This window comes from Hemiscyllium ocellatum, chromosome 3 (genome assembly GCF_020745735.1).
Source record: "Hemiscyllium ocellatum isolate sHemOce1 chromosome 3, sHemOce1.pat.X.cur, whole genome shotgun sequence".
Classification (NCBI taxonomy): Eukaryota; Metazoa; Chordata; class Chondrichthyes; order Orectolobiformes; family Hemiscylliidae; genus Hemiscyllium; species Hemiscyllium ocellatum.
Genome location: NC_083403.1, coordinates 7,031,983 through 7,045,115, shown reverse-complemented (window position 1 = coordinate 7,045,115; position 13,133 = coordinate 7,031,983). Strand labels below are relative to the sequence as shown.

The 13,133-nt window shown below is 44.6% G+C and overlaps 1 protein-coding gene across 3 annotated transcripts in view; it reads right to left on the bottom strand.

Moving 5' to 3' along the window:
• abcc10 (ATP-binding cassette, sub-family C (CFTR/MRP), member 10) overlaps positions 1–13,133 on the bottom strand; it is a 193,418-nt gene that overhangs the window by 120,104 nt on the left and 60,181 nt on the right. For all 3 annotated transcript variants that reach the window (XM_060848104.1, XM_060848120.1, XM_060848112.1), the window contains exons 9-10: positions 12,029–12,127; positions 11,249–11,438 (exon numbers count right to left, since the gene is read on the bottom strand). In XM_060848104.1, the coding sequence (XP_060704087.1) occupies positions 11,249–11,438; positions 12,029–12,127 (289 nt within the window). The remainder of the gene's footprint in view (positions 1–11,248; positions 11,439–12,028; positions 12,128–13,133) is intronic.

The following is a 13,133-nucleotide window of genomic DNA, read 5'->3' as shown; positions in this document are numbered from 1 at the left end:
GGCTTTCCTGATTGGTCCAGGTTGACAGTCCCAATCTTGGAGTTGGTCGGATACAAGATCCACTTGGTGTCAATCACAACTGTGGCTCTCCAAGGGCCACATGCTGAATCCCACATGATGTGACCATGGCCCGTGGCTTGAGTGGGATATCCTAGCGGCAGAATGGCCGTACAGCTCAGAGGGAATGGTGATGATGCTCGCATGCAGAATCCCAAGTGCTGTGGCAGTTTGTTGCATCTTCAACAGGCTGACGTTTGAGGAAGAGGTCATTTCTTCTTCATCATGATTCCAGTTGATGGTAACACGGGTCAAATCAGAAACCATAAGGAAACCTGAATTGTCAGTCCCTTTTTTCAAATTCACTTGCCAGTGGCTAGCCAAAGCTTATATTGGCCGTCCCTAGGTGGCCTTGAGAAAGTAATGGTGAGCTGCCTTCTTGAACCACTGCAGTCCATGTGCTGGAGGCAGACCCATTTGCCCTGAGGGAGGGAATTCCAGGATTTTGCCCCAGCAACACTGAAGGAATGACGATATATATCCAAGTCTGGATGGAGAGTGGCTTGAAGGTGGTTGCATTCCCATGTATCTGCCACTCTTGTCCTTCTTGGTGGAAGTGGTCTTGGTTTGGAAGGTGTTGTCTGAGGATCTTTGGTGAATTTCTGCCGTGCATCTTATAGATAGGACACACTGCTGCTGCTGAGCATCTCTGGTGGAGGGAGTGGATATTTGTGGATTTGGTGTCTATCAAGCAGGCTGCTGTGTCCTGGATGGTGTCAAGCTTCTTGAGTGTTGGTAGAGTTGCAACTATCCAGGCAAGCAGGGAGTATTCCATCATACTCCTGACTTGTGCCTTGTAGATGGTGGATAAGCTTTGAGGAGTCAGGAGGGGAGTTACTTGCCATAGTATTCCTAGCCTCTGACCTGCTCTTGTGACCACTGTGTTTACAAGGTAATTTCATTTGAGTTTCTGGTCGATGGTAAGCCCCAAGGATGTAACTCATGGGGGATTCAGTGATGGTAACACTGTTGAAAGGTAAGGTACAGTGATTAGACTGTCTGTTATTGGAGATGGTTCATGCCTGGCATACATGGGACTTGCCACTTGTCAGCCAAAGCCTGAATATTTGCCAGGTCTTGTTGCATTTGTTCATCACTGCTTCAGTATCTGAAGGTGAGAGTATTTGCAAAACATTGTGCAATCATTGGCAAACATCCTGACTGAGGTGACTGATTTCTAACAACCAGGACTATCTTCTGATTTGCCAGGTACGACTCCAAAAATGAATCCAATTCCAGTTGTACTCGGACTCCTCGATGCCACAATCCACCAAGTGCAGCCCTTGAAGTTAAAGCCTGTCCCTCTCCTCTCCCCTCTAGAATTCAGCCCCTTTGTCCATGTTTGACCCAAGGCTATAATGAGGTCAGGAGCTGAGTGGCCGTGGCAGAACCCAAACTGGGTGTTACTGAGCAGGTTATTGCTGAGCTGGTGCTGCTTGATAGCACTGTTGAAGACACCTTCCGTCACTTTACTTAGCCTGCTTGGCTACTCTCTCTCATTCCTGATGAAGGGCTTATGCTCGAAACGTCGAATTTCCTATTCCTGAGATGCTGCCTGGCCTGCTGTGCTTTGACCAGCAACACATTTTCAGCTGTGATCTCCAGCATCTGCAGACCTCATTTTTTACTCGAAGATTATCACCGAGAGTAGACTGATGCGGTGCTAACTGCTTTTTGCATGCACCTGGGCAATTTTCCACATTGTCAGTTAGATGCCAATGCAGTAACTGGACTGGAACGAGGGGAGTAGTCAATTCTGGAACACAAGTCTTCAGTGCTATAGCCAGATTTTTGTTAGGGCCCATAGTCTTTGAAGTGTCCAATGTCTCCAACCATATTACTCTATATCAGGCACCACAGTGGCTGAGTGGTTAGCACTGCACCCTTACAGTACCATTGACCCGCGTTCGATCCCAACCTTGGGTGACTGTGTGGAGTTTGCACATTCTCCCTGTGTCTGTGTAGGTTTCCTCTGCATACTCTGGTTTCCTCCCACAGTCAAACATGTGCAGATCAGGTGAACTGGCCATGCTAAATTACCCATAGTGTCCAGGAATGGGCAGGTGAGGTGGATTAACCATTGGATATGCAGGGTGACAAGAACAAGATGGGGGATGGGAGGGTCGGTGTGGACTCAAGGGTGCAAATGGCCTGATTTCCATGATTGCATGATTTCTTGATATCAGGTTGGCTGAAGACGAGTATGTGTAATGCTGGGGACCATTGGAGGAGGCCGAGAATGATCATCCACTTAGTACTTCTGGCTGAAGATTACTGCAAATGCTTCAGTCTTATATCTTGCACTCAACTTCTCCCATGATTGAGGATGGGGATAATGGTGAAGCTGCCTCCACCACTGAGTTGTTGTTCCTGGCAAGCTCTTGAAACAGGATTGAACCCTTGGCTTGACAGCAATGGTTGAGTGGGGAATATGTTGGGCCATGAGGTTGCAGATTGTGCTGGAGTACAATTGTTCTGCTGATGATGGCCCATAGCACCTCATGGATGCTCGGTTTGGAGTTGCTAGATCTGTTTGAATATATCCCACTGCGCATGGTGACAGTGCCACAGCACGCAAAGGATGGCATTCTCAACATGAAGATGCACTTTGCCTTCAAACAGACAGTGTGGTGGTCAGATACGTTTGCTGAAGTCAGGTTGTAAGGACCCTTTAGGATTTCACCAGCTTGGTCAGGAATGGCACTCCTGGTGATGGACAGTGAAATCCAGACTATGTTTTGTTCACTTGCCCATCCTCAGTACTTCCTCAAGGACTTTCAACATGGAAGAGTACCGACTCATCAGTCAACAGAGGGCAGTACTTGGGAATCAGTAGGAGGTTTTCTTGCCCATAAATTTAACCTAAAGCCATGAGATTTCCAGAAGCCCAGATTCAACGTTGAAGACTCTGGGGCAACTCTCTCCCGACTGTATCCCACTGTGCTGCCATCTCTGCTGGGTGTATCCTGCCAGTGGAACAGGTCAGATCCACGGATGGTAACAGTGGCATCTTGCCTTGCACCTCTTGCCTTGTTTATCCTGACCATATGCATCACCTCATATTTATCCAGATAGAATTCCATTTGCCACTGATGAGCCCATCTGACAAGCCTATCTCTATCCTCCTGTCACCTCAGGTTATGTTCCTCACTATTTCCCAATACGCTATATTATCCGTGAACTTACTCATCAAATATCCTACATCACAGTTTAAATTGCTTATATGCACCACGAACAGCAAAGGCCCCAACCCTGATCACTGTGGAATTCCTCTGGAGGCAGCTTTCAGTCACACAATCAGGCCTTGAGTGTCACCGTCTGCTTCCTGCATGGGAAGAGCAAGGTTCATGACGTTCGAGGCTTTCCAGTTGCCTCAATCGGTGCAGGAAGTGAACCTGTGCTGTTGGCATCACTCTGCATCACAAACCAGCCATCCAGCCAACTGAGCTACCTCACCCCAAAGGATAAGCTTGTGTTCAATCACAAGATGGATCCTGACAAGCTGTCCACTAGAAGTCAAGTGGTTTTTGTGTTAACTATATGACAGCCAATATGTGGCTGTATTTTCATGGGGTCTGACAGACTCTTCGGATCTTGAGAGTCTGCACCTGGAACATGATTCTAGGGTTCCTGGCACATGCCCTGGGTTCTGGACTAGGCCAGACCACTCAAAACATTCTTAAACAGGCAGCTCTAGACCTAACTTTGCAATTTGTTTCGATAAGTGTACAATGAAAATTGCCCAGGGTAAGATAGCTAGGTTGACTACTAATTTTCGAACAGGCAAAAAATGTATTCACAAAATTACACAATGAAACACAAAGAACAAAATAAAGAACTCCTACAGAACTCAGTCTATCCAACTAGACTTAATTATGCTGTTTTGAATATACACAACAGTCACAAAAGCAACCTCCCTTTAAAACTCAGTATAAATGGAACACATGCTTATAGGTTCAAGTTGAAGGGCAGGAGAGAGAGAGAGAGAGAGAGAGAGAGTTTCCACACAGCTCCCTGTTGAACTTCTCCCCAGTTCAGACTGAACTAAAACTGCTCAGCTCAGCTCGAGAGCTGATCACTCCCCTCTCTTTATACAGGTCACTTCTAAAACATGACCACTTTGGCTTGATGACTCACTTGTCTAAATGTAAACAAAAGGCCTCTCAAAATCCCTTTCATCTCTGAACCAAACCAGACTGATTGGAGTCCAGCCGAGTTTATTAACCCTCTGAACAAAATCAAAGACAGAGTCTCCTGAAGCCAAGGAACAGCTTTTAGAAAAAAAAGGCACAAGGTTTCTGACACCTGTTCCTCCCAATTTTATCCAGTGCAGGATAATGGGCTGGTGCAGACCACAAATTCACACACTGTGCTCACTGCTCACTGGAAGGGACCGGTAACTCCTTATCCCTCACAGTTTATGAAAAGTCAAAGTGGCTTTTCAAGGACTTGTGGTGCAGAAACCCTCACCACTCTCCCCTACATCAACGACATCTCGGAAATGACTGCCAGACTACTCAGACCCCCTGGCATCATGGTAGCCCACAAACCCACCAACACACTAAAACAGCAGCTAATGAACTTGAAAGACCCTATACAGACAACAAGCAAAACTAATGTCATTTACAAAATACCGTGCAAGAACTGTAACAAACACTACATTGTACAAACTAGCCACGAGGATACATGAACATCAACTCGCCACAAAAAGACATGACCCAATCTCACAAGTATCCTTACATACAGATGAAGAAGGACACCACTTCTATCCAAGGACAAGTCAAACAGAGACATGCACAAGAATTCCTAGAAGTATGGCATTCCACTGGAACCCGACCAACAAACACATCAACTTGGATCCCATTTACCACCCTCTGAGAAAGATAACACGAAATGACATCACCACAGGAAATGACATCACCATCCCAAGGAAACCTTAACACATAAATAGAAAGCGAGTCACTCACACCAGTGCTTCACCGGAGGCTCACTGATAATGTTACCTGGTATAATGACGAAACATCTGAAAATGAAGTTTGCAGCTTAGCAAGCAAACTTACAGACAGAAATGATTAAAATTAAAATACCAGGCCATTATCCTCATCCCCATGCTGTTTGGGACACAAATATGGGTCTGCCAAAGGAGTTACATCAAGAATTAAAAACAGATGTCCCTTATAAAACAATTTCACATTGATCATTTCTTGTGTAGTGTAAGGTATTATTGAACTGTATTACAGTCCTAAGTATCCTCTCCCAGTGTAAACATAAGATTTATTAGGCACAGCACTATTCAATTCTGAGCACAATGTTTTTGAAAATAAGAAGGTTTTGTTCTCACCTTTAAATGGAACTGGACAAGGGGACAACAGACTTAGAGTCATAGAGATGTACAGCATGGAAACAGACCCTTCGGTCCAACCCGTCCATGCTGACCAGGTATCCCAACCCAATCTAGTCCCACCTGCCAGCACCTGACCCATATCCCTCCAAATTCTTCCTATTCATATATCCATCCAAATGCCTCTTAAATGTTGCAAATGTACCAGCCTCCACCACATCTTCTGGCAGCTCATTCCATACACGTACCACCCTCTGCGTGAAAAGTTGCCCTTTAGATCTCTTTTATATCTTTCCCCCTCACTCTAAACCTATGCCCTCTAGTTCAGGACTCCCTAACCCCAGAGAAAAGACTTTGCCTATTTATCCTATCTAGGCTCCTCATAATTTTGTAAATATCTATGAGGTCACCCCTCAGCCTCCGACGCTCTGGGGAAACAGTCCCAGCCTGTTCAGCCTCTCCCTGTAGCTCAGATCCTCCAACCCTGGCAACATCTTTCAAGTTTCACAACATCTTTCCAATAGGAAGGAGACCAGAATTGCATGCAATATCCCAACAGTGGCCTAACTAGCGTGCTGTTCTGCTGCAAAATGACCTCCCAACTCGTGTACTCAATACTCTGACCAATAAAGGAAAGCATACCAACGCCACCTTCACTACCCTATCTACCTGCGACTCCACTTTCAAAGAGCTATGAACCTGCACTCCAAGGTCTCTTTGTTCAGCAACACTCCCTAAGACCTTACCATTAAGTGTATAAGTCCTGCTAAGATTTGCTTTCCCAAAATGCAGCACCTCGCATTTATCTGAATTAAACTCCATCTGCCACTTCTCAGCCCATTGGCCCATCTGGTCCAGATCCTGTTATAATCTGAGGTAACCTTCTTCACTGTCCACTGCACCTCCAATTTTGGTGTCATCTGCAAACTTACTAACTGTATCTCTTATGCTCGCATCCAAATCATTTATGTAAATGACAAAACATAGAGGGCCCAGCACCGATCCTTGTGGCACTCCACTGGTCACAGGCCTCCAGTCTGAAAAACAACCCTCCACCATCACCCTCCGTCTTCTACCTTTCAGCCAGTTCTGTATCCAAATGGCTAGTTCTCCCTGCGTTCCATGAGATCTAACCTTACTAATCAGTCTCCCATGGGGAACCTTGTCGAATGCCTTACTGAAGTCCATATAGATCACATCTACTGCTCTGCCCTCATCAATCATCTTTGTTACTTCTTCAAAAACTCAATCAAGTTTGTGAGACATGATTTCCCATGCACAAAGCCATGTTGACTATCCCTAATCAGTCCTTGCCTTTCCAAATACATGTACATCCTGTCCCTCAGGATTCCCTCCAACAACTTACCCACCACCGAGGTCAGGCTCACCGGTCTATAGTTCCCTGGCATGTCCTTACCACCCTTCTTAAACAGTGGCACCACGTTTGCTAACCTCCAGTCTTCCGGCACCTCACCTGTGACTAGCGATGATACAAATATCACAGCAAGAGGTCCAACAATCACTTCTCTAGCTTCCCATAGAGTTGTCACGTACACCTGATCAGGTCCTGGGGATTTATCCACCTTTACCCGTTTCAAGGCATCCAGCACTTCCTCCTCTGTAATATGGACATTTTGCAAGATGTCACCATCTATTTCCCTGCAGTCTATATCTTCCATATCCTTTTCCACAGTAAATACTGATGCAAAATATTCATTTAGTATCTCCCCCACTTTCTGTGGCTCCGCACAAAGGCCGCCTTGCTGATCTTTGAGGGGCTGAAAATGTGTTGCTAGAAAAGCGCAGCAGATCAGGCAGCATCCAAGGAGCAGGAGAGTCGACGTTTTGGGCATGAAGAAGGGCTCATGTCCGAAACGTCGATTCTCTTGCTCTTTGGATGCTGCCTGACCTGCTGCGCTTTTCCAGCAACACATTTTCAGCTCTGATCTCCAGCATCTACAGTCCTCACTTTCTCCTGATCTTTGACTGGCCCTACTTCACTCCCTAGTTACCCTTTTGTCCTTAATATATTTGTAAAAACCCTTTGGATTCTCCTTAATTCTATTTGCTAAAGCTATCTCATGTCCCCGTTTTGCCCTCCTGATTTCCCTCTTAAATATACTCCTACTTTCTTTATACTCTTCTAAGGATTCACTCGATCTACCCTGTCTATACCTGACATATGCTTCCTTCTTTTTCTTAGCCAAATCCTCAATTTCTTTAGTCATCCAGCATTCCTTATACCTACCAGCCTTTCCTTTCACCCTGACAGGAATATACTTTCTCTGGATTCTTGTTATCTCATTTCTGAAGGCTTCCCATTTTCCAGCCGTCCCTTTACCTGCGAACATCTGCCTCCAATCAGCTTTCAAAAGTTCTTGCCTAATACCGTGAAAATTGGCCTATCTCCAATTTAGAACTTCAACTTTTAGATCTGGTCTATCCTTTTCCATCATTATTTTAAATCTGATAGAATTATGGTCGCTGGCCCCAAAGTGCTCCCCCACTGACACCAGAGTCACCTGCCCTGCCTTACTTCCCAAGAGTAGATCAAATTTTGCACCTTCTCTAGTGGGTACATCCACATACTGAATCAGAAAATTGTCTTGCACGCACTTAAGAAATTCCCCTCCATCTAAACCTTTAACACTGTGGCAGTCCCAGTCGATGTTGGGAAAGTTAAACTCCCCTACCATAACTACCCTATTATTCTTACAGATAGCTGAGATCTCCTTACAAGTTTGTTTCTCAATTTCCCTCTGACTATTGGGGGGTCTATAATACAATCACTATAAGGTGATCATCCCTTTCTTATTTCTCAGTTCCACCCAAATAACTTCCCTGGATGTATTTCCGGGAATATCCTCCCTCAGTACAGCTGTAATGCTATCCCTTATCGAAAATGCCACTCCCCCTCCTCTCTTGCCTCCCTTTCTCTCCTTCCTGTAGCATTTGTATCCTGGAACACTAAGCTGCCAGTCCTGCCCATCCCTGAGTCATGTTTCTGTAATTGCTATGATATCCCAGTCCCATGTTCCTAACCACGCCCTGCATTCTGCCTTCCCTGTTCGGCCCCTTGCATTGAAATAAATGCAGTTTAATTTATTAGTCCTACCTTGTCCCTGCCTGCCCTGACTGTTTGACTCACTTCTGTTCTCAACTGTACCCATCTCAGATTGATCTCTTTCCTCACTATCTCCCTGGGTTCCCCTGCCCCCCCTCACCACCACCACCTTACTAGTTTAAATCCTCCCAAGCAGTTCTAGCAAATTTCCCAGCCAGTATATTAGTCCCCTTCCAATTTAGGTGCAAACCATCCTTCTTGTACAGGCCACTTCTACCCTAAAAGAGATTCCAATGATCCAAAAATGTGAATCCTTCTCCCATACTCCAGCTCCTCAGCCCTGCATTCATCTGCTCTATCCTCCTATTCCTGCCCTCACTAGCTCATAGGACTGGGAGTAATCCTGATATTACTACCCTACAGGACCTCCTTTTTAAATTTCTGCCTAACTCTCTATAATCTCCCTTCAGAGTCTCAACCTTTTCCCTTCGTATGTTGTTGGTTCCAATGTGTCCAACGTCAGGACTGACCCATCGTCACTGACCAAAGCGACTCAGACAATTGATGGCCACAGCCTAAGGTATCTCCCCCCACTAGATAAAGGGTTGATCAACAAGTGTTGAGGGGCAGAATATAGTCTCAGAGAGCTATTTCCTCCCCACTTTCTGTGGCTCCACACAAAGGCCGCCATGCTGATCTTTGAGGGGCTGAAAATGTGTTGCTGGAAAAGCGCAGCAGATCAGGCAGCATCCAAGGAGCAGGAGAGTCGACGTGGAAGACCAGGCTAGAAAAGGAGGAGGAAGACCAAGGGAAGAGATCCCTAACCCCTCTGATTCAGTGCAGATTGCTGCCTCCACAACTTTAAAGAGACCAACACATTCCACCTCAACTGCATGTCTACACTCAGGGGTCAGTAATCCTTCCCCAATTATATACTTTTCATTGTCTAATTAACTAATACTTCTAAACTGCTGCTTTTGAACAAACTTACAAAGCTATCAGATAAACACGAATGAACCAGTGACTGCGTTTATTAGGTAAGTGAGATCACAAGCCCCACCGAAATTAACAAAGGTTCGGAAATGCTTTTTCCCAAAGGCACAGTAATGAGAATTGGATGGCAGGAAAAAAACACAAACAACAAAGTCCTTCCTTGTGCTCAGCTCAACAACACAGAGTCAAAATTCATGTGGTGCTGGAAAAGCACAGCAGGTCAGGCAGCATCCGAGGAGCAGGAAAATCGACATTTTCCTGATGAAGGGATTTTGCCCGAAACGTCGAGTTCCCTGCTCCTCGCATGCTGCCTGACCTGCTGTGCTTTTCCAGCACCACTCTAATCTGGACTTTGATCTCCAACATCTGCAGTACCCACTTTCATCTCAACAACACGAAGGCCAGTTTTCAATAATTCCCCTTCAATGGGAAGGCTGCATCCCTGCAAGGATGACAAGAGAAACTTCAAGCAAACCTCCAATGAGGGACTGCCTCAGGGCAAGCAATTTCACAGGCATCAGTACAAATGAGACAAGGTCACCCTAAAAAAGAACCTTACATTGCAGACTGAGTATTACTTCTTTTATGAAAGCACTGCAGCAGAAAAACCCAGATGGAGGTCAGCACTTGGTTCAGCATTTTCTAAGGGCAATCTATATCAAACACAGAAGTTAGCCAGACATGGTGCAGTTGCCGAAGCTCCCCAGGCACCAAGAACCGGTTCTACGGATGTCCATCATCAAATCAGGCCGTTTACTCATGAGACAACGTATCGTTGGTGATGTAATCACTTGTAGCGCAAACCTTTTTTGGATTTTTTTTATGGCAAGTGATATTATTGATGGTCCCATCAGAGACTAGCATTCCATTCAGAATTTTTTTTCAATTAATTGAACTTAGTGGGGGTATAGCTGACAAAATGAGAGATTTGGTATGGATGGGGGTATAGATTACATGGAGGGCATCCTGAACATGTAGCAAACACCGGCTCAGCTGAGGATGTGAAGGAATTCGAGACAGTGCATAACAGGTTGACGGGAATAGTTCCAGGATGAGGAGTTCCAGTTAGCCAGATAGATTGGAGAAGTTGGGATGGTTTTTTTCTTGGAGAGGAGACAATAAGAGGAGATCTGATCAATGTCTTCAAAATCACCAGAGCTCTGGACAGAGTGGATAGGATGAAACTGTTCACATGTCTCAGGATCAAGAACACAAGGGGACACAGATTTAAACTGGTTTGGAAAAAATGCCAAAGTTATCGGAGGATAAACATTTTCACATAACTGGTGACTAGCGTCTAATATCCACTGTCTGATAACATGTTGGTAGCAGATTCAACTGAGACATTCAAAAGGGAATTACGTCATTTTTTGATAAAGATTAATGAGTTACAGGGAGAAGAGCAAGGAATGGCAGGAGATGAGATGCTCGTTTCGAGTGCCAGCACAAATGCAATGGCCCGAAGAGCTGGCCTTTGCTCTGTAACAATTCTGCCATTTTATTCGTTCACTGAATTTCAATTCCATACCTTGCCATGGCAGGATTTGAACTCTTCTCCAGTCAGCATGAATCTGAGTCCCTGGATTACTTGTCCAGCATTATTAACACTGAAGTACCGTCTCCACATACTTGAAGAATAAGAACACAACAAACCCAAGTTCATATTGCCGTCTCTGAGGGAGCCAAATGACACGAGCAAATGCAGCATAAACTGAGGACTTTAGATGGAAGCCTCCAAGCCCTTACAGAACAGTACCAGTTATTTGTATTTAATTTGGAAGTGAATAACTCACCTGTCTTTGCAATCCTTCCATCTTCCATTAACACTACTACATCAGCCATATCCAAAAACTCTGTCCGATGTGTACAAAGGATGACAGTTTTATCTTTCAAAACTCCCAAAATACATTTTTCCAACAGGTGTTTGGCTACATCCTTATCGACGGCAGCTAATGGGTCATCAAGGAGGTATAGTTCTTTATCCTGTTGAAGACAACAAGGATTAGTGAGTTCTTGAATTAATTTTCTTTATTAAACTCCTACGCACCCCCCCCCCCCCCCACCTCCCAACCCCAGAGTCTCAAAATCAAATATTAAGCAGAAAGATTGGTAAATATATCTGTATTCATGAGATTAAACAGCAAAACATGGTGTCACAAAGCATCCCCTCACTCAAAGCATCGAGAAAAGCTGAAATATTCTTGATCAAAAATACTGTTGAGTCTAGTGTGATTGAAAAACTTACATCTGAGAGATAACTTGTTCAGACAAAGAATATGGAGAAAAGATAAATGGACAGATCAGACTAAACTGAAGACAGAACCAGCTCTCTGGGATAAATATCACACTCTATTCTTGCCATTTGTGTATGCGTCATCTCAGTCACTCGCAATTTGACATGAATTCCTCCAACCTTTCCCTTCCGGGTCATTCCATTTGGGAATGCCTTGCTTTTCTCAATCTTTCACAGGAACACAAACAAGGATTTTCCAACAGTGCTGGCCGTTAGCAATTACAAATCTCCCCTCTCTTTGGTTGTAAATACTTGAACCCTGTAACATAACTGAAGTTACCATGTAAACAGCTCTGGCTAGGGCGACACGAGCTTTCTGTCCACCACTGAGGGTCACTCCGCTCTCACCAACTTCCGTCTGATCACCATTCGGCAGAATCTAGATCCAAGTAACAGTTAGAATTAAGATTTCTGTAGCAGTTCTGGGTTAGTGTGATTGAAGGCTATAAATACAATGGCAATTTGTGATTGAACAGCATATTCCACACCTGGAACCTCCATCCCATGGAAGAACAGGGCAGCAGGTGCACAGGAATTGCAAACTGACATTGAATAAATGAGATTGGAAAGGTCAACACATGGATTTCAATTCTAGGGCACTCGCATCAGTCCCACAGACAGAGAGAGAACTATAAACTAAATAGTGGGTTCAGCAATCAGCTTGGGAAGCTAGGTCAATTAGCCTTAAGAAAACAGCAAGGCAGCAAGAAAGGAAATGATGATCACAGAATGGCAGGAAGGGACAGAGCATGCAAACCCAATGTGCACAAGCAGATATGATGAGGGGTAATAACAATGAAAAGATAAAACCAAAGCCTCTGAATCTGATTGCACCAAGCATTCATAACAAGATAGCTGCCAGGGACCAGTTGTGCAGTTCTGCACGTTATAGGAGGGACATGGTAGCACTGGAGAGGGTGGAGAAGAGATTTACCAGGATGCTGCCTAGGCTGCAGAGTTTCACTTCTGAAGAAAGGCTGGACAAACTGAGATTGCTTTCCGTCATGCAGACAGGATTAACTGAGAATATGATTCAGACATTTAAAATTATGAGGGACATAGGTGTAGACAGGAAGAAACGTTATCACTTCCTGAGAGAATCAATGACCAACTGCAAAGATTTAAGGTAAAGTGAGAAAACCCCATTTTCACCCAGGTGCTAGTGGAAATCTGGAACTCACTGCCTATAAGGGTGGCAGAGGCAGAAACCCTCAGAACATTTAAGAAGTATTTAGATATTAATTATTCTTTCACAATGTCCTGGTATTTTCAAACATTTATGCAAATAAATCCCCAGGTCACTGTACATTTGAACATTCTTTAAAACTATCAATGAATCTATCGTGCAGCTCACTCTACATCAGTTCACATCGCTCCATTAGATT